The sequence below is a fragment of the Pogona vitticeps genome, chromosome 1 (assembly GCF_051106095.1).
Source record: "Pogona vitticeps strain Pit_001003342236 chromosome 1, PviZW2.1, whole genome shotgun sequence".
Taxonomy (NCBI): domain Eukaryota; kingdom Metazoa; phylum Chordata; class Lepidosauria; order Squamata; family Agamidae; genus Pogona; species Pogona vitticeps.
Window position 1 is genome coordinate 61268120 of NC_135783.1, and position 19318 is coordinate 61287437.

General features: G+C 40.9%; 1 protein-coding gene across 1 annotated transcript; it reads right to left on the reverse strand.

Annotated features, from left to right (window-relative positions):
* Nucleotides 1-1927: 1927 nt before the first annotated feature.
* TAF5L (TATA-box binding protein associated factor 5 like) lies at nt 1928-19278 on the reverse strand. The gene is made up of 5 exons (XM_072993673.2): nt 19131-19278; nt 15722-15866; nt 12347-12451; nt 9708-10432; nt 1928-3206 (listed from the first exon to the last, which is right to left on the reverse strand). The coding sequence occupies exons 2-5, from the start codon at nt 15861-15863 to the stop codon at nt 2409-2411; spliced, it is 1770 nt and encodes a 589-aa protein (XP_072849774.1). The 5' UTR covers nt 15864-15866; nt 19131-19278; the 3' UTR covers nt 1928-2408.
* Between the last annotated feature and the right edge of the window lie 40 nt (nt 19279-19318).

Consider the following 19318-nt stretch of genomic DNA (forward strand, 5'->3'; position numbering starts at 1 on the left):
AACTGTTGTTAGCCTTTGCAAGGATTCCTCTCAACTGAGGATTTCTGGAACTATTGTCTGGCAACATATGGAAAGCTACTGGAGAAGCAGCATCTGTAAAGGTAGGTAAGTGGGAAGAGAAGACCTCTCTCCCCCTCATTCAAGTAGTATATAAAACCCAAAAGGTAACATTACTTTACAGGTGCACAGTGTAGTATCATGGTTGCTCAATTCCACACAGAGATGCCAGATCTCTCTTTAAACTAAATGCTTTAATAGAGAAAAAAAATACAAAATCTCTTTCCTGAAAGCAGAAATATTCAATCCTCTCTCAGAATGAAATAAAAAAATTACTGTCCCTACCTCACCCATCCCCATTTCCATGCTCACGCTTGTATTAAAACCTCACAAAATCTTTATTTCCATATTCAGTCAAAAACATCCAAAATGGACAGAGATGAATCTTCTCACAATTAATGATATACCAATATAGTTTTCCTGTCCTCTGGACACCACCCATACATTTATCTGGACAAAATATTTTGGTGAAATGAAATGAGTCCCTTTCATTGGGAGCTAAAGCATGTTACTACAAATTCAGCGATGGTTTGCTAGTTCCTTTCAGCAACAAAGCTATTTACAGTGGTGCCTCGCACAGCGAGGTTAATCCGTCTCGGATTAACCCTCGCTGTGTGAAACATCGCTGAGCGGTAAGAAAAAAGCCATTGGAATGCATTAAACTTAGTTTAATGTGTTCCAATCGGCTGATTTACTCACCGTTCAGCGAAGTTTTTCAATGGCCGGCAGCCATTTTCGCGCCCTCCCCTCGCTGAACGAGGGCGCAAAAACGCTGCGATCAGCTGTCCGGCGGGTCCAAAATGGCCGCCGGAACAGCCGAAAGGGCGGGGCACAGCGTTTTTGCACCCTTGGTAAGCGAGGGGAGGGCGCGAAAATGCTGTGCGCAGCCATTTCGGCTGTTCCGGCAGCGTTTTCGCGCCCTCCCCTTGCTTATCAAGGGCGCGAAAATGCTGCGCCCGGCCCTTTCGGCTGTTCCGGCGGCCATTTTGAAGCCGCGGAACAGCTGATTGGCGGGTCGCAAAGCGAAGGTCGGTAAGCGAGCCGCTTACCGACCTTCGCTCTGCGATTTTCGCCCATTAGGGCCATCGCTCCGCGATCGCATTAGCGATCGAAAAAGTGTTACCGTAGAGCGAATTCATCGCTCTACGGTGCGCTCGTTCTGCGAGGCACCACTGTATTATCTCATCAGCTATCTAGCATTTTGAATCAGCATCACAGTGCAACCGGATTTGGGGGGCCCTCCTTCAATTTCTGATCTGGAACCACTACAAATGTTAAACCCGATGTAAAGAATCAAATCCCAATTGTATCCTTCTGCTGAGACTAGAACTTTTTCCTACATTCTAAAATAAAAATACCATGGCTTGGATCCACATTTTGCTCCTGCCAGTAGAAGATGGGGAGCCAGCATTTACCATTTATCATACTACATGCAGCTGCTTGCACCCTCTGAAAATCTATTCCGGAGGACTCGCAAAACCTTCTGGAACAGTGCAGAAAGTAGCATCAGGGACCAAGAAGCAGTGTGTGTGTCTGCGTGGCAAAGTGAACTGGCAAAGGTTGTCCTACCAGCAGAATCCCTTTACTAATCAAAACCATTTTGTGGATGAAAGGAGCTTGGATCCTACTCCATACCTTTCACATCAGCAAGCTTCACTGCTGCCCGTTATTTTAAACATTATTGTAATGTTCCTTATCTTGGGAACACAGCCAAACAAAATATTTTTTTTCTAAGTTGGCAAGGATTCTGGTTCCATATAAACTTCAGTGAGCAAACTGTTGATTGAGCTAAAGAGTCAACAGATACACTCTGAAGCCTCTGACAAAAGAAGTAGAATGTGTTGACTGATGCAAGACACTTAAGTGCAAATGCCCAGTTGATGATTTTAATTGTTTTGACCATGTTTGTGGTTATTCCTATATTGAGATATTCTACATTGCTGACTATCCCCCATCACTTCTAGTCCCTGCAGTACTAGCAAACAACAATAATCCTGTTGTTCTATCTTTCTTTCACTTTTGCAATAATGCAAAATACCAGAGTGGACTTGATTTAAATCAAATTGATTTAATCAATCACAGTTTTTAAAATTTAAATCATGATTTGAATCAAACTGGTTTAAATCATGATTTAAATTTTAAAAACTGTGATTTTTAAATCAATCTGATTTTTAAAAATCATTGATTTTTATCCACTCTGCAAAACACCTTCAAGTACAGTATTTCAATTATTTGGGACATGTTCACCAATGGGAGGGGAAAAATTCACAGTCAATTATATATAATCTCAGTTTATAATAAACTCTGGCTTTAAACCCCACCCCCCACCCCCTTTCCATTTTCTTATACAGTTAATGTTCCTGATTCTCTTGTGCAATTCCAGTCACTAAAAGAAGGTTACAGGCCATGAACTGTACACTAAGTACATTATTTATCTGTCCAGTATATACACCAACCAGTTCACTGGACGAGCCATCCGCAGGAGCATTGCAGTAAGTGTTCCGGATGTCCCAAACCCGAACAGAGTTGTCCATTGATGCAGAAGCGATCAAGCTACTGTCCGGACTAAACGTAAGGCTGGTGATATTATCCGTGTGCCCTCTCAGTTCTTTGTAAAGCGTGCCAGATGCCAAGTCCCACAACTTTAAACGCTGGTCTTCACCTGCTGAAGCCAAATACTTACCATTTGGAGAAAACGCAAGTGACAGCACAGGGCCCCGGTGACCTGTGAAAAGGCGGACTGTGTTTCCTTGCTGAGTACTCCAGAGCCGCACTGTTTTATCTGTGGATCCCGTTGCCAAGTAATTAGAATTGGGATGAAACTTAATGCAGTCCACATCTGCCAAATGGCCTGCATATATACGCAAAGGATACGTCCGATCAAATGACCAAAGCCTTGCCGTGCGGTCATGGGAACCGCTTGCAAAGTACAGGCTGCAAGGACTGATGTCCAGATCCCACACTGGATAGGCATGCCCTTGGTATAGCACCGTGTTTGTGAAACTGCCAAGATCCCAGTATCTGATAGAGGTGTCTTCTGAACACGACAATAGACCCGAACTGTCTGACAGAAACCTTGTGCTATACACTGGTCCACAGTGCCCTCTTAGTATCTTCATTTCTGTACCCACGTTATCATCCTCTTCATCCTGTGGGGAGGAATAAAAAGATCACAGTTCTTTCATGTACTGGTGAAAATTTGCATGTATTCCTCAAAGATTTCCTCTACAAGAAATGCAGCAACAGGGAGTGTGCAACACTTACTGCCTTTTCAATGATTCCTCCTACTGTCTCTTGTGGATACCAAAGTACTTCAACTTCCAGAAGCACTAGGAATAGTCTTATATACTAGAACTTAAAGATTTTTTTCTTTCCTAGCCACAACTATAAACCAAAAACAGCTTTTAAGAGCTAACTTTGCTGCTGTTATTTTTCCCCTCAATAAATTACCTTGTTTACTTATTTACTTAAAATATTTTTACTCTGCCGTTCTCCTTAAAAGGACATAAGGCCTTATATTTCCCATGACTGCATCCAGACTTTGGACAGTTTTTGCTTGCATATATTCCTTTGCCTATTCCCCAAAGGTCCTCCACTACACACCTTCCGGGCCGGTGCCTGTAAGTGATTTTAATGAACTTTGCCAATGACTGCACTTGCTGTTACTGCTGTTCCTAAGGCATTATTCTTCTGGGAGTTTCTTTTCCCCCCTGTGGTTTTTTTCTTCTTCTTTTAAATAAATGACATTTGAGCATTTGATATATGTATCCCAGCTCTCTTTTTGTTGCCATCTCGGTATTTTATTTCTCTGTTAGCATCTAACAAATAATAGCATTTGAGCATGGCTTTTAGAGGAAAGCAGGGTATATATAATATATAGAAATACTACTTCAAAATGGATAAATAAGTATAAAGCACACTTGCAACAACAATGCAATTAATTGCCCACAACATTCTCACATCTACTAATATTTATTCCTTCAAAGACAGTTTGTCAAGTTCTACTGTTCAAGGAACTCTAGCCCTACATGGGCAGGTGTTACTACAGCACCATGCTGAATTTCCCACTCTCAAACCCCAGTAAAAACACCAACACAGATCAGGAAAAATTAACAATCAAAGAACCCTGGGGAAAGTAGTACTTCTAAACTATGAAACCTGCTTAGCTATCAGTGCTACAGCAAAGAAACAAACAATTATTATGAAAGCAATGTTATACTCATTTATTTTATTTTAAACTTCTGACACACAGGGGTTCCAAGAGTGCCAGATGCTGTAGTATAGAAGTAATAAAACCAGTGATTTTTTAAAAAAGTTTTGCATTCTTTTACTTTATTGTTGGCTTTTTAAAAAAAAAACAAAAAGGAGCAAACACTTACTGTTCATTTGAAATTAAAAGATTTACTTTATCTTAAGATTTCACGGATTACAGTCTGTCTCTACAGAATAAAAGAGTACAGTATTCAAGCCACAGTCTTAATGTAAGCAGCTATTGTCTGGAATGACATGTTGTATCTCAGAATACTTCTGTAAAAAATAAGAGCATCCTGGCAGACTGCCATGTGCTCTGATGCTGTCCACGTTACCTTCCCGCCACAAGTTGTCACATCACAGAATTGTAGAATTACAGAGCTAAGAGGGTCCCCAAGAATTACAGAATGCAACAAATTGCAGAAAGGAGGAAAGCTGACATTTCTGATATGAAATTCTGTGTACAGTCGTGCCTTGACTTACGAACTTAATCCGTATTGGAACGGTGGTCGTAAATCAAAACGTTCGTAAGTCAAAGCAGCATTTCCCATAAGAATGCACTGAAAACCGATTAATCCGTTCCGGCTGTTTTCTGTCCTTATGTCAACACACGGTCCGTATGTCAAAGCATTAGTTCCCACATTATAGCTTTCATAGCTCAATTGCTGAAGATTCCTGTTAGTATTCTGTATGCTTCTATATATAACCACAAAACCTGCACATCTGAACAGTATACACTGGTGCCTCACACAACGATGTTAATTGGTTCCAAAAAAATCAACGTTGTGTGAAACATCGTTCTGTGAAACACCATTTCCCATAGGAATGAATTTAAAACTGGTTAATCCGTTCCAATTGGAACAGATTGCCATCGTTCAGTGAAAATCCCCATAGGAAACATTGTTGAGTGAAACAATGTTTCCTATATTGGAATGTATTGAAGCCGACTCAATACATTTCAATGCCTTTGCGAAGTCCTTTTTCGCTCCTGTAAAAGTGTCTTACAATGTTTGGACACTGTTTTAAATGATTGCAATGGTTAGTCCACCTCCTGAAACCTATGCAAACTTAATTTGATGTTGTTCAGAGTCGTCCTTAATTTTTAGTGATTTTTTGAATTTTCTCTCATTGGAATGTATTGAACTTTCCGTCCAATGCATTCCATTGAGAGAAAATTCAAAAAAATCACCAAAAATTAAGGACGACTCAGAACAACACCAAATTAAGTCTGCATAGGGTTCAGGAGGTGGGCTAACGATTGCAAGCATTTAAAACCTGTTCCAAACATTGTAAGACCCTTAAAAATGAGCGAAAACGGAAGAGCTTCAAAAGCACTGAAGCCGGCTTCAGTGCTTTTGAAGTCTTTTCCGATGTCCCTTTTTGTTCATTTTTATGTGTCTTACAATGTTTGGAACAGGTTTTAAATGCTTGCAGTCGTTAGCCCACCTCCTGAACCCTATGCAAACTTAATTTGGTGTTGTTCAGAGTCGTCCTTAATTTTTGGTGATTTTTTGAATTTTCTCTCATTGGAATGCATTGGACGGAAAGTTCAATACATTCCAATGAGAGAAAATTCAAAAAATCACTAAAAATTAAGGACGACTCAGAACAACACCAAATTAAGTTTGCATAGGGTTCAAGAGGTGGGCTAACGATTGCAAGCATTTAAAACCTGTTCCAAACATTGTAAGACCCTTAAAAATGAGCGAAAATGGAAGAGCTTCAAAAGCACTGAAGCCGGCTTCAGTGCTTTTGAAGTCTTTTCCGATGTCCCTTTTCGCTCATTTTTAAGTGTCTTACAATGTTTGGAACAGGTTTTAAATCCTTGCAGTCGTTAGCCCACCTCCTGAACCCTATGCAAACTTAATTTGGTGTTGTTCTGAGTCGTCCTTAATTTTTGGTGATTTTTTGTTTTCCCTATTTAAATGAATTGAACTGTCCATTCAATTGATTTAAATGGGGAAAATAAAAAAATCATCAAAAATTAATGAAGACTCAGAACAAAACCAAATTAAGTTTGCACATGTTTCACAAGGTGCACTATGGAATCCAAGCATTTAAAACAGGTTTCAAACATGTTAAGACACTTTTAAATGAGCAAAAAGGGACATCGTTAAGTGAAATTCCCCCATAGAGAACATTGTTAAACGATGGGGGAAATTCCTCAAAAAAACCCATCGCTGTGTGAATTCATCGTTGTATGAAGCAATCGTTGTGCGAGGCACCACTGTACATACAAAGCATTGGGCAATTAAGAACTTTTGTCTCCATTGTAGTTCTTCTTCACCTGCAGCTATTCTAGGTAAGTGGGTATAGAATTGCAGCCTAAATGTGTCAGAAGATCCATGTGGGTGGAATCTAGCTACATCTGATTTCCTCCAATGTTGACTCCATGTTTAGGAACATTCACCGATTATGACAACTACACTTAAACTACCTTTGAACACCATTGTAGTGCAACTACAAGGGCTTCATAAAAATTTCAGGCAGCTATTTGCCAAATCATAAAAAAACAGCAGTCAATAAACTGGGCAGTAGTTAATGATTTCTGTCTATGGACAGAAAGGATGCCCACCACAGATACGGTTGCTGCCCTCCACCATAGTGTGCTCCCTTACATTTGCTCCAGAAGGTTTGTGGATCTTCTGATGCAGATTTGCAGGAGGCAAAGAAGGAAAAGGGAGGGAAATCATGCTACTTAAGTGAAAATTTCTTGGCACTGTGTAAGATGGAACCTGCTGCATATTAGCTTCAACAAACCAGATGTGATCAATTACTGTGTGGTTAAAAAGGAGTATCTATTTAGCCTGCTGTTAAACAATCTTGTACTGGATAGTGTGAAACAGGGGTATGCCATTCATGATTTTTTTAATTGGGGGGGGGCCTTCAACCCTCAGAATGCCCAAGACAGAATTCTGAGAATACCGGCCCACAGGCAGACACTTTCATTTTACTTACCTGGAACAGGGCCTGCCCTCAGAGGCTTTTGAGGCCGGAGTTTCCTGTTGTTAATACTCCAATAAGAAAACTGCCCTGGCCCTTCCTGGGAGGGCTAGGTCTTCATGAGATCTGGGATTCTTTGGAATGACACCTTTACAGGACCTAATGGTCAGTGAGACTCTGCCTCCCATGAGGCCTCCTAGGAAGCACAGGGCAGTCTCCTTTTTTGTATGTACATTAATGGCAGGAAACACAGGCCTTGGATGCCTCTGAGATAGGCCTTCTTCCAGGCAAGTGAAATGTAGGTGCCTACAGACGTGTGTCTCTGGAGAATTCTGGGAGTTGGAGTTCAAAACAAACAAACAAACATGATTGGAATAGCCCCAGTAAATCAAATATTCCTTTGGAACAACTTACCTGCCGAGATCTGCCTGGCTCCCTTGCTGAGGGCCTTCAAGACTAACTTGGACATGGCTATACAGGCAGGCCTTCCCTACAGCCATTACCTAGCCTATCTCCTCTTTTCTTCTTTTTTCTTTTCTCTCCTCCTCCTCCTTTCCCCTCTTTCTTTTTTCCTTTTCCATCTTTCATTAATCTGGATTTTATCTTAGTTTATTTTTATATTATATGTAAACCATCCAGAGTAGACATGTTCTAGATGGGCGGTATATAAATCTAATAAATAAATAAGTTTTAAAAGGTAGTATTCAGATTTCCAGAGAACATCCACCCTTACCTAAAACACTGAACAAAAGAAAACCAAAGTTATTGCACCTATCATGATTTCATGACTTCCATTACTACCAGATCACCATTATTACTATCCTATAAATGTCAGCTGCTCCCTTCATCCTTTTCCCAAACCTCCACTAAAAACTGTTCAATTCATGATATGCTACCTTGTTTTCTACAGCTTACCTCTAACTATATGCAAATGAATTTCCTGTTGAAAAACACAAGCTGCCCCCCTGCTTCCCCCTTGCAAGCCCCGGGTACATACCCCAAGCTTGTGAGATGATGCAGGTGTTGCACACAGAAGGGAGAATTCAGTCTACCAGCAGTGTCAATTCTATTGGTAGAAGTCCACAGCTGGATACAATCCTACACTTCTAACATTTGTGCGTATACAGTGGTGCCTCGCATAGCGAGGTTAATCCATTCCGGATTAACCTTCGCTATGCTGAAGCATCGTTGAACGGGACAGAAAAGCCCATTGGAACGCATTAAACATGGTTTAATGCGTTCCAAATGGGCCAAATACTCACCGTTCAACGAAGCTTCGTAATGGCCGGCAGCCATTTTCGCGCCCTCGCCTCGCTTAACGAGGGCGCGAAAACGCTGCGCACGGCCATTTTGGGCCATTTCCGGGCTTCCGGTGGCCATTTTGGCTGCCGAACAGCTGATCATCGGGCTTCGTTTTGCGAATATCGGTAAGCGAAATGCTTACCGGTGTTCGCAAAGCAAATTGTGCCCTATAGGAAAAACGTTAAGCGATCGCATTAGCGATCCGAAAAAACGGATCGCTATGCGATTTCGTCGTTATGCGGTGCGCTCGTTAAGCGAGGCACCACTGTATTTACTTGCACAGACTACTTCTATCTCCACTTTTCTCCTTTTACCACATAGGATTTTATTTTTCTTTGACTCCTCTCCTTATTTCTCTACTAGGTCTTTGACATTATTCCCACAAGATGTTCTTAGCAGTAGAGTCCTGAGTGACAATTCTTTCTTGAACTATATCTCTAAGACCTCCAGGTATTCCCATCAAATGCAATGAGGATGATACATGCAAGACAGATGGCCTCTTAGGTGGTGGCAACCGATATGTGGAATGAGATGCTTGTCTGATGACCACGTGATGGTTTTTTGTAACTGTTAAAGGCCTTTTCTTCTTCTCAAAGACATGTAACTAATTCTTTAGATCACTGTAATCTTCTACTTTTTAATTTTATTTTTATTATGTTGTATTGTTTATATTTCTGCTGCTAGGTTTATCCTGGTTTATTATATATTGTCGCTAACTATCATTTATGATTTGCATTTTATATTTTTATTGTTTGACATACTTCCCAAAGAAGTTCTGTTATTATATAGTTTAAAAATAAAAAATATAGTAGAGTCCATCATCATATTTATTGCTCATTCTCAGGCAGAAAGGGAAAACCATACTTTACAAAAATTTTGAGAGATAAATAATTGAAATGTCTTGTGTGCCCATGTTAACACTTCCTCTGACTCAAAGAGTTCAAACCACCTCATTTCTGCCTTGGATAAATTTTGATACAAAATCTGAAGGATGACGTTTGTCTGCCCACTGTTGGCAGGTAGAAAGTGCCACGGAGGCTCTATGTTTCTGCTCATCCTAAAAGATAACAAAGCTTCAAGTAATGCTCACACAAATCAAATAAGGCCCTGTCTCTACAGATCGAAGCAAGTAATGATAAGCAAGATTCTCTCACCTCCTCATCCAGGACATCACAAGCTAGATGAATTCGGGACACATCTACCAGATGAGGCTCAGATTTCAGCTTCTTGGATCGCAAGCTCCATAGCTTTACACAGGAATTGTCAAAGCCAGCAGCAAGCAATTTGCTATCTGGTGAGATCTCTGCTGTGTTCAGCAACTGCTCAGTGTTATAGAATGCATAGAAACATATGGTGGTGAGTGAAGGTGGACCATCTTTTACTCTCTTAATGCTATCCTGCAGGACATCCAAGGCTGCCTCATTTTGCAGGATAGAAGCAGGCATTTCAGTGGGTTCTAGGCCATTGCTCTCACTGCGTGAAGAGCCTCCACTAGCATAGAGCTGGTAATCCATCCTCTTTGCTGGCTGCACATCTAAGTGAATGTGCAAAGAGAGGACTTTGCAGAGAGCACTGTTGTTGTCACTTTGGAGGTAGCGAAGTAGGAAGTTGTAGCTGTCTTCTTGAAGGCGGACAACATACTTATTGTCCAGGAATGCCCGGAGCTTGAAGTTGGACAGAATGTCCTGCATCGTTAGTGTGGTTTGTAATTGCTCAATAATGTCCTTTTGGCTGGCATTCTGCAAGAACATCCCATGGAAGCGACTATAGAAACTGTCCACTGTGCTCTTTAAGCCATTTTGGACCATGTTGAGATGGAGGTAGACAAAGAGGGGATACAGAAGAGACATGACTTCATGGCTGTGCTGGGAATCTGAATCTAAGTATCAAAGACAAAGAAACATCATTTTATCCCACTCAGTTCTCAAAGATAGCAAGTTGTTTTCCTTGTAATATCTACTTCATCTTTTTACAAGATGCCTAAGATCCACCAGCAGGATAGGACAAGAGACACATGCTTAAACAATTAGGAATTTCCTCTTATTAACAGAACTGAGTGGATCTCAAAATCAAACCGCATAAAAATCCACTTCTGGTTCCCCCAAAATTTCTTTATTTTACCAGTAAAAATTAAGATCTATGTGGTGACAGAGGCCCTTTACTGCCACTATTGTTACATAAGTGGAAAAAAAGCATTGTTTATCTACTTTAAATCACTCAGAAATCTACCAGTACCTACACATCTACCCCTGTATTTGCAGATTTTTTAAAAAAATCTGACAACACATGATATATAATACAGCTTTCAGATCATCAGGAGACGGACAGCAATTATTTAAAAAGTCCTTATATGATGCTCATACATGAGACTAACTACACCGTTCATACATGATGTATGGTGTTATATATAAGAAGAATTTAAGAACAAAGAGGCCCGTGGCACAGTGAGTAAACAGTAGTACTGCAGTCAAACCTCTGCTCACAACCTGAGTTCGATCCTGATGGGTTCAGGTAGCTGGCTCAAGGCTGACTCAGCCTTCCATCCTTCTGATGTTGCCAAAATGAGTACCTAGCTCACTGGGGGGCAAGTTGTTTGCACAATTATGTTGTAAACAGTAAAGAGAGTACTTTAGCACTATAGGGTGGTATATAAGCTGAAACATTAATAACATAACCAAGATTTTGAGGAACCATTTTTTTGGCACATAAACTCACAGGCATGGTGTCAATACAGAAGGAGAAAACACATGCTGATTATGTTTATTTTCAACATCATCGTATTCCCCAAATATTATGCTTCATAATTTTATTTCAATTCTGACTTGCTTGCGGTCAATATAAGTATAATGGAAATTTGAAGAGCAAAGTGTAATGATTTCTGATTAACATAATGTTCATTATAGTCTGTCTACACATTCTGCTGCATTCATAGGGCCATTTCCTCCTCTAATCTGTCAGCTGTAAGTTCCAGGGTGGATAAAAATCAATGATTTTTAAAAATCACATTGATTTGAATTTTTATTCTTTTTATTTAAATCCTCAAAAACATCCAATTTTTAAATTTACAATGTGTATCCATCCTGGTGAGTTCTAATGACTGCCACTGTTCTAGAAGACAGAACGTGCTGGAAAAACAAAAGCGCTCGAAAGGATTAAGACTGGAATTAATGGATTAAAGTTACAAGAGAGGAGATTTCAACTAAATGTTAGGAATAACTTCCTAACAGTGAAAGCCATTTAATAACAGAACTGACCACCATGGAGGGTGGTGGATTCTCCTTTATTGGAAATTTTAAAGCAGGGTCTAGATGGCCACCTATCAGGGATGCTGTCGATTTCCTGCACGGGCAAGCGACTGGACTCAAGGGCCTCCGGGGCTCCTTCCAGCTCTACAATTCCACCAAAGTAATTATAACTAAATACTAGTCTAACTAAACTAGTCTAACTAAAAGGGACCTAACTTTCTTTGTTCTCTTTACCACTCAACTTTTCTATAGGCTATCTTTTTAAGTACTTTCCTTCCAGTGAAATACAGAGTATTTTAATACTGTATCAACATAACTTCTCCCCACGCAAAGGCTCTTAACAGCCCAGGATGAAAGTGCTGCCACACAGTGAACACACACACCATCTGTCGTTTCTAAAATGGGAGGATGCAACTCCACATTCAGAAAGAATGGCATTCTTAAGCCGTTCTTTCTTTGCAGTGGAGAAAAAAAAATTACATGAGAAGCAAACGGTCAGTTAGAAAAGTCCCCACAAGCACATATTTCCTACCGCGTTGCTTACCCACCTGTAAGAAAGTTGCGTAATCGTCCGAACTGTATTTCATATTGTTGTGGCTCTGCAAGGTACGGGGCAGCCGAGACAAGGTTTGCACAACCCGATTCGGATTGAACTAAGGGGGATAAACAAATTTTAAGTGAATCTGCTTCCAAATAGTTGAAGGATTACATATGACTATATTAGTTTTACACACTACAGTACTGAAGTAAAAAAGCTGTAGAATCTCCAGTGCTACCAAGTGAGCCCATGGGAGGGTTGTTCTAAAAGATGGCCCAAAATAACCAGGTACATCCATTCCCCTTATATTGGCTTTTACATATAAAACAAGATTCTCAAGGTCTCTGAAACTTCTTGTTCCTTCTTTAGTAGATAACAGACATTTTTCTCCTCAACACAGTGGTACAGACCTATTTAGGTACAGTGGTGCCTCGCATAGCGAGGTTAATCCGTTCCGGATTAACCTTCGCTATAGCGAAACATCGCTAAACGGAATTTAAAAAGCCATAGAAATGCATTGAACTTCATTCAATGCGTTCCTATGGCTTTAAAACTCACCGTTAAGCGATGTTCTTCCATAGCGCCGCCATTTTCGCACCCTCGGTAAGCGAGGGCAGGGCGCGAAAATGCGGCGCGGACCTTCCGGCGGCCATTTTGGAACCGCCGATCAGCTGTTCTCCCCCGCTTCGTTATGCGATATTCGCTAAGCGAATCGCTTAGCGAATATCGCAAAGCGAAAAAACGCCATAGGGGCCATCGCTGAGTGAATGCTCCAGCGATGGCCCAGAGCCCCTCGTTAAGCGATTTCATCGCTCAGCGAGGCGCTCATTAAGCGAGGCACCACTGTATTTTATGTTTGTAACTGTCAAAAGAGTCCTTTATAAAAATCCTCATGTGCTAGGAAAAGATATTTCAGTCCTCCAGAGTTGTGTTCTGTTACAGAATCCACACAGACATAGATCGACAATTCTACAACATGGTCACCTATAACATATTAAGCAACATTTCCTCATTTCAAACATTTGCTATGTATATATTTTTTTCTACACACAAACAAAAAATTACTGGGATAAAAATCTCCAAACAGATCTATCCATTTTTGTCAAGGATAGAGATAGAGGTACTTGCATATGAATGTCCCCGCACAGGTGGCAATAACGAGGGTCCAGCTGCATGGGGCTGGATGGTCTACTCACCGATCCACCGCTGCTGCGGACGCTGCGATTCTTCCAATGGCTCTGCAGATTACAATCTGAGAGCAACTCTCCGACCTTGCAGGGAGGCTTGTTCTCCTGCCTCCCACCACGAGTGGCTAGCTGATCGTGATCTGCGGAGCCACTGGAAGAATCGCGGCATCTGGGGCAGTGGCGGATTGGTGAGTGAACCGTCCGACCCCATGGCGTTGGACCCTCATTATCCTCACCTGTGTGAGGATATTTGTATTCATATACGAATACTCCCATCTCCAAGGATATTTTTTTATTCCCGACCCAATGTAACGTATTCGGGTAAAGGCACAAATAAAATTCGAGTATCGTTTTTCAGCAAACCCTAACATACTTTGGCTTGTCAGCAGGCTAATCTCATTACACAGAATGCTGAATTTTTTTCCGAGGGGTTGGGAATCAAAAAACACCCCGCATCACAAGAAGAGTTTAAAATTTGGCTTTATTTTATTCTACCTTTATTCCATTTTCTGCTTTCTCTCTGGACAACAGACAGTTTAATATACTGAAATTCTCAACGAGGTCAGAAAAACATCGAAATACACTAGAATTCTCATTAGGAACAGAAAATACCCTACAACTCACATAAAGCATTTATTTATTTCTTACTTTCTTTTACCTAAGTGCATGAGGTTTAAAAATCTTTATTTTTAAAGTACTTGCATCTTCCTGTATAATGTAGGAAACATGAAACATAAGGATTTTTTTCTGAAAAGATGGAAAACTCCAAACTCATACAGCTTTGTTACATTTGTTTAATCCTGATAAAGATATTGATTATCCATCTGAGTTTTATTTTTATTTGTGGACCAACATGGCTGCCTATGGCTGGTTGACTCATCATCAACAACCATAGGAACTTTGGTGTTACCTGACATTTCAAAACACAGTACTTTCTCCACTCAAGCCAGTTGTAAGTTCAATGGAGATAAGTCACCGATTATGGAATAATTAAATAAAGAGACACTGACGAGCAATAAGATTCAGTCCTGACATAATTTTTAAAAGTATGATTCAGCAATGAATTCTTCATGCTATTGGGTTAAATTCATAGAAACACATGAGGAAAGTGGCTGGCAGAAGACTCTTTAACTTATTTTTTTGCAATCCCCTAGTGTATCTTCTGAGAGCTGAAGGACTTTGCTGAATTGGTGTTAAGAGACTGTAGGAAGGGCAGATCTCTGAAAACCAGGCAGATGCAATTTCTGAGAGCAGAGCCTCTGCCCACTTACCAAGGAATACCTCAAATATAAATCTTTCTATTTAACAGGGTCTCCTGACTCACAGGAGAGACATTCCAGGGTAGATAAAGACTGGCGGGGAAGGAAAATAGGAAGACATCAGTTTAACGAAAGGTAAACAAAAATGGCTGTCCCCATTTCATCCAGTGATGATACTAAATTCTCTAACTGTTTAAAGAAAAGCAGTGACCAGATTTTCAATAAATTTATAAACAGCTGTATGGTAATACATACTAAATATATAAATTGTGTTTCTGGCCAAATGTATATTCCAACAGTGACTCAAATTGCACATGGCCAAGTCATATGATATGTAAGTTTCACTCATGCAAAGAGAAAATACAATTCAGTATAACCCTAAAGTAGAAAAACAGTATTAAAAACTATTTCTACAACAGAGATGTGGAAGCTCTGGTCCGTGGGCTAAACGCAGGTTGTAGGCTTCTTCAACGATCATGTCCTTTCAATGATAAGGAGGTATTTAAAATTAAGTAACCTGCTAGTACCTGAACTAAATTTTGCAGGCAAGAGAGACATTGATCAGGACCTACTCCTGAGAAGACATGTAGAAAATGCAGTGCTTAGTATCTCTGGTTGGAAAGAATTACATCTTCCTTTCCTGCTTTGCTTCCAATCCCATCTTCTATTTTTAGCTACACACACTGGTCAAATGCTGCCTTTCCCAATCCTTTCCAAATTGGAATTCAGCCCCTTAGCCCACCCCCCAAAATGGGAGCCCCACTCCAGTTTTGTATGTTTGAGGGTGATATGCTTGTGGAAGTATTATCTTCAAAATACACCTTTCAAAGCACTATTATCATCATCTGCAATCCAGATTCTTCCCAGTTACTGGCTTAAAATTTCATTGTACATTAAAAAAAAAATCCAGTGGACTTGTAAAAACATCTTTCTAGTTACCTGTTAGATTAGCTGCCATTTCTTCTGCAGTCTGACATAAGCGCAGCCCTTGTTTCAGAGGACCCTCTGAGTCAACATACTGCCTGCGTTTGAGGTAGCAGGAAACTGCCATCTGAATCTGTTCTGTGCGTACACGTTTCATGACCTCCAAGAGGAAAGAAAGCAGATTTCCAGTTACTTAAAATGGCAAAAGCATTGAGAAATTATGCAGCACTTCTGTGAAACACTTTTCTTGCACTAGAATCTAGTGGGAAACTAGCACTACAAGAACACCTCTAGTATAAAAAGCATCTCTTACCAGTGATAAATGAATGTGATAAATCACATAAGAAATTTTAATAATTAGACTTCAAAAGCATTATGTAAAAGGCAATTGAGAGGAATGGAACTTACAGCAGTTAAATAGTTTTTTTGAATTTTCTTAAGTTTATCAAGCCTAATATGCTTTTAAGATTGTGGGTGTTTTGAGTAAAATTTCAATTCCAACATCAAAGTTATCATCAGCACAATGTTTTCCTTCCCATTTTCTACCTTAATCAGAGACTCCATAAAAAATGTGTTTAATACCACTTCACACTAGTGAGAAATTATGCATCTCTTGTATTCTGTGCATTATTAGTACTTAATGCACTGTGGTTATTGAACAGATACTGATATAAAAATAGCCATTCTGTACTATTAATACTGCTTTCTCAAACAACAATATGAAAAATCAAAACTTAAGTTTTAGTGTTGTCAAGTTTCGCTTTTTTAAGTTTCAGTGGCAGCTGCCAATTTTCAAGTTGAATAAAAATTGCTATTTCAAATGATTTATTTTTCTGTGGACTCTCTCTCCCCCCGCCACACACACCATTTTTAGATCAAACATCACAGGTCAACAGGTGTAATTTCTGTTGGCTGGAATATTTCATAAAGTTTAAAAGGTTCTATTTTTTCCTTTCAGATATGGACTAGAAAGTATAACATGAAACTTGAGAACGAATAAAGTTCAGTACTGTAATACTTATACAGACTGCCAGAGCAGTGCATGAAGTGTCTGAAACTTTTCTATGGATCAATCCTGTCCTTTCCTTAGGAAGTGTGAACAGTATTCCAGGAATCCCAGTGTTCCAGGAATGTTTTCCATCCAATGACACCAAATCTATATCAGCTTAATTTCAGCAAGCCTGTTACATTGTCTGTCTTTTAGTTATAGCACAACACTGATTCATATATAAAAGATCACAAGAAGAAGTCTTGGAGATCAGCAATATGTACATCACTATGAGTTGGGCTTTTTGGCCGCAAATTTCATTCCAATTTCATAGCTTACAAAACAGGCAGAAGTCCCACTGAAATAACTTACTATCAGCTACATTTTTAAAAAAATTGCTCACTTTGCTAATGTATTTCAAAAGCATTGACATTATGACATTCCTTGGTGCTTTTTGGGCCAAACCAATTACACCTGTATTTTCATAATTCTAATCTTCCTTTTTTGTTCAATGTACACAAACTTTTTTTGGCTACTTTGTTAACTCTATTTCTTATCTGGGTGGGGACATATCCCTAGGCCAAATTATGCCTCAGTAGCTCTGGACAGCTAATTCTGCATGACAGAAAAAGTAAGTTTTCTGCCTTTCAATTTAGGCTGAATTTGCAAGGATTATTAAATGGAAACTATTGCCTGCACCCTGAGGCTGTTACTATACTGGCAAGCTGAATCACCTCAATTCGGATTTGCTGTGATTTGATTCACAGCATGTGTTACAGCTGAATTCACAGTCAATGATCACACAGGGACTGTGAATTGATTCAGGAGGTTGGTGTTTGCACTCAATGCAGTGTGATTTGCATGCCAGCCTACAGCCCCCCTTCTTTCCTCTAATCACACATCTACCGATTTTTTTATGGTTTGCTGTCAAACTGCTTGGTTTTGAAAGGGTGGTATTGTAGCCTGGAAAAGATGGTAGTGTTCCAAAGTTCTTCTTAACATGGACAGAAACACCATGTGCCACAAGAATGTCTTTCATTTCACCCGGGTTTTTTTCTGTTTAGCTTGCAATTACTAAACTAGTATACTTCTATATAAAAAATAAAAACAACTGAAGGATGATCAAGGAAAGAACATGGTGTCCTTTCCACCTTGTCCTGAATATCATGCCCCAACTGCTTACATCATTGAAACCCCACCCACAGACACATCTTTACAAGAATGAATAATCTGATCACACAGGGGAAAAAGTCATTTGAACTGTTCTGACTTGAAAAACGTAGAAGCCACCTGTGGCAGAAGGAGAAAAAGCTGCGTTGAGAACAAAAAGGACCAGACTGGCCTTGGTGTTGTGTGATCAAAAACAAATTCTTTGAATCGATGTATATCATAACCACAACAAATCCTGTAGTATTTGATCATGTGGTCACGAACTGAACAGAGGAATTGAAAACTTCATTGCTGTTAGCCCACAGCAGAACAAGCTGGCACTGAGAATGTTTCTCTGTTTCAAGACAGGAATCCTCCCTCCACCCACTAGTGTTCATGCTACCAGAGAATTACACCACTCCCGATGTAAGCAATCAGTAAGAAATCATAGGTACTGACTGACAATCTTTTCACTCATTAGAACAGATGTAGAAAAGCAAACACCATGCAGTTGTTCATTCTATACTGCATAGTTGTTGTGTGTTACAGTATTTCTCCAAGTGATAGGACATTTGTTCAGGACCAAAGTACTTAACAGATCTTGCACAAAACTTTCCCTGTAGCACATGGTTATTACAACTACCAGCTCCTGTTCGCATAAATGCATCTTCCTTAAAGTTGTGAGTCTTAGCATCTTCTTACATTGGAAAAACAAGAGCGAAGGTAACCCAAGCAACCGAGGCAAAACATATAGAGCCTCCCTTTAAGAAAGCAATAGCATCAACATTTATAAGTCACCAGCAATTTAATTCATCCACTGCGTCCAAAGGCCTAAAGATCCTACTCCAAAACTCTGGAGATCCGTGCAAGGCTATCGGGAACTCCTCGCTGCCCGCTTTCGCTGTCCACCCCCCCCCCAAAGAAAAACCACCTCTCGACCAGATCCGCGCTTCCTCCCACAAGCATCTGCGAAGGGCAGCCTTGGGAAGTTCCAGAAGGATGCCCGGGGGGCTGAAGCCCCGCTCTTCCTCCCGGCGGCTCTGCGTGGTGGTATGGAAAGAAGAGAAGCGGCGGCGGCAGCTGCAGCAAAGGGAGGAGGAGGAGCAGCAGCAGCAGCAGCAGTAAGAGCAGGAGACGACAACGAACTGCCTGCCTGCCTCCACCCAGGGAGGGCCGAGGGCGCTTCCGCGCGCCGCCCTGGGCTCGGCCCGCCCGCCCGCCGGGGGAAAGCAACAGCTAGAAGTGCCAGAAAGGGGGGGGGTAGGAGAAGAAAGAGGGGGCACTCACTGGAGCATCGCAGGACAGGACAGGGCAAGGCAGGGCGGGAGAGAGAGAGCGCGCGGGACTGAGAGGCGGGCGCTGCCGCCGCCGCCAATGTGCGCGCGAGCCTCGCCGTGCAGCAAGCACGAGACGGAATTCCTGGGCTCCCGCCGTCAGTCACGGCGCCTGGTGGCGCGAGACGCCGCCGCCGCCGC

Bases quoted from the DNA above. Each gene is read 5' to 3' on its own strand.
- TAF5L (XM_072993673.2), bottom strand. From the start codon at position 15,863: ATGAAACGTGTACGCACAGAACAGATTCAGATGGCAGTTTCCTGCTAC. The intron at 12,452-15,721 runs GTAACTAGAAAG...TATCCCCCTTAG, and splicing joins AATGGCAGCTAATCTAACAG to TTCAATCCGAATCGGGTTGT. The intron at 3,207-9,707 runs GTGAGAGAATCT...TCCTCCCCACAG, and splicing joins GTGATGTCCTGGATGAGGAG to GATGAAGAGGATGATAACGT.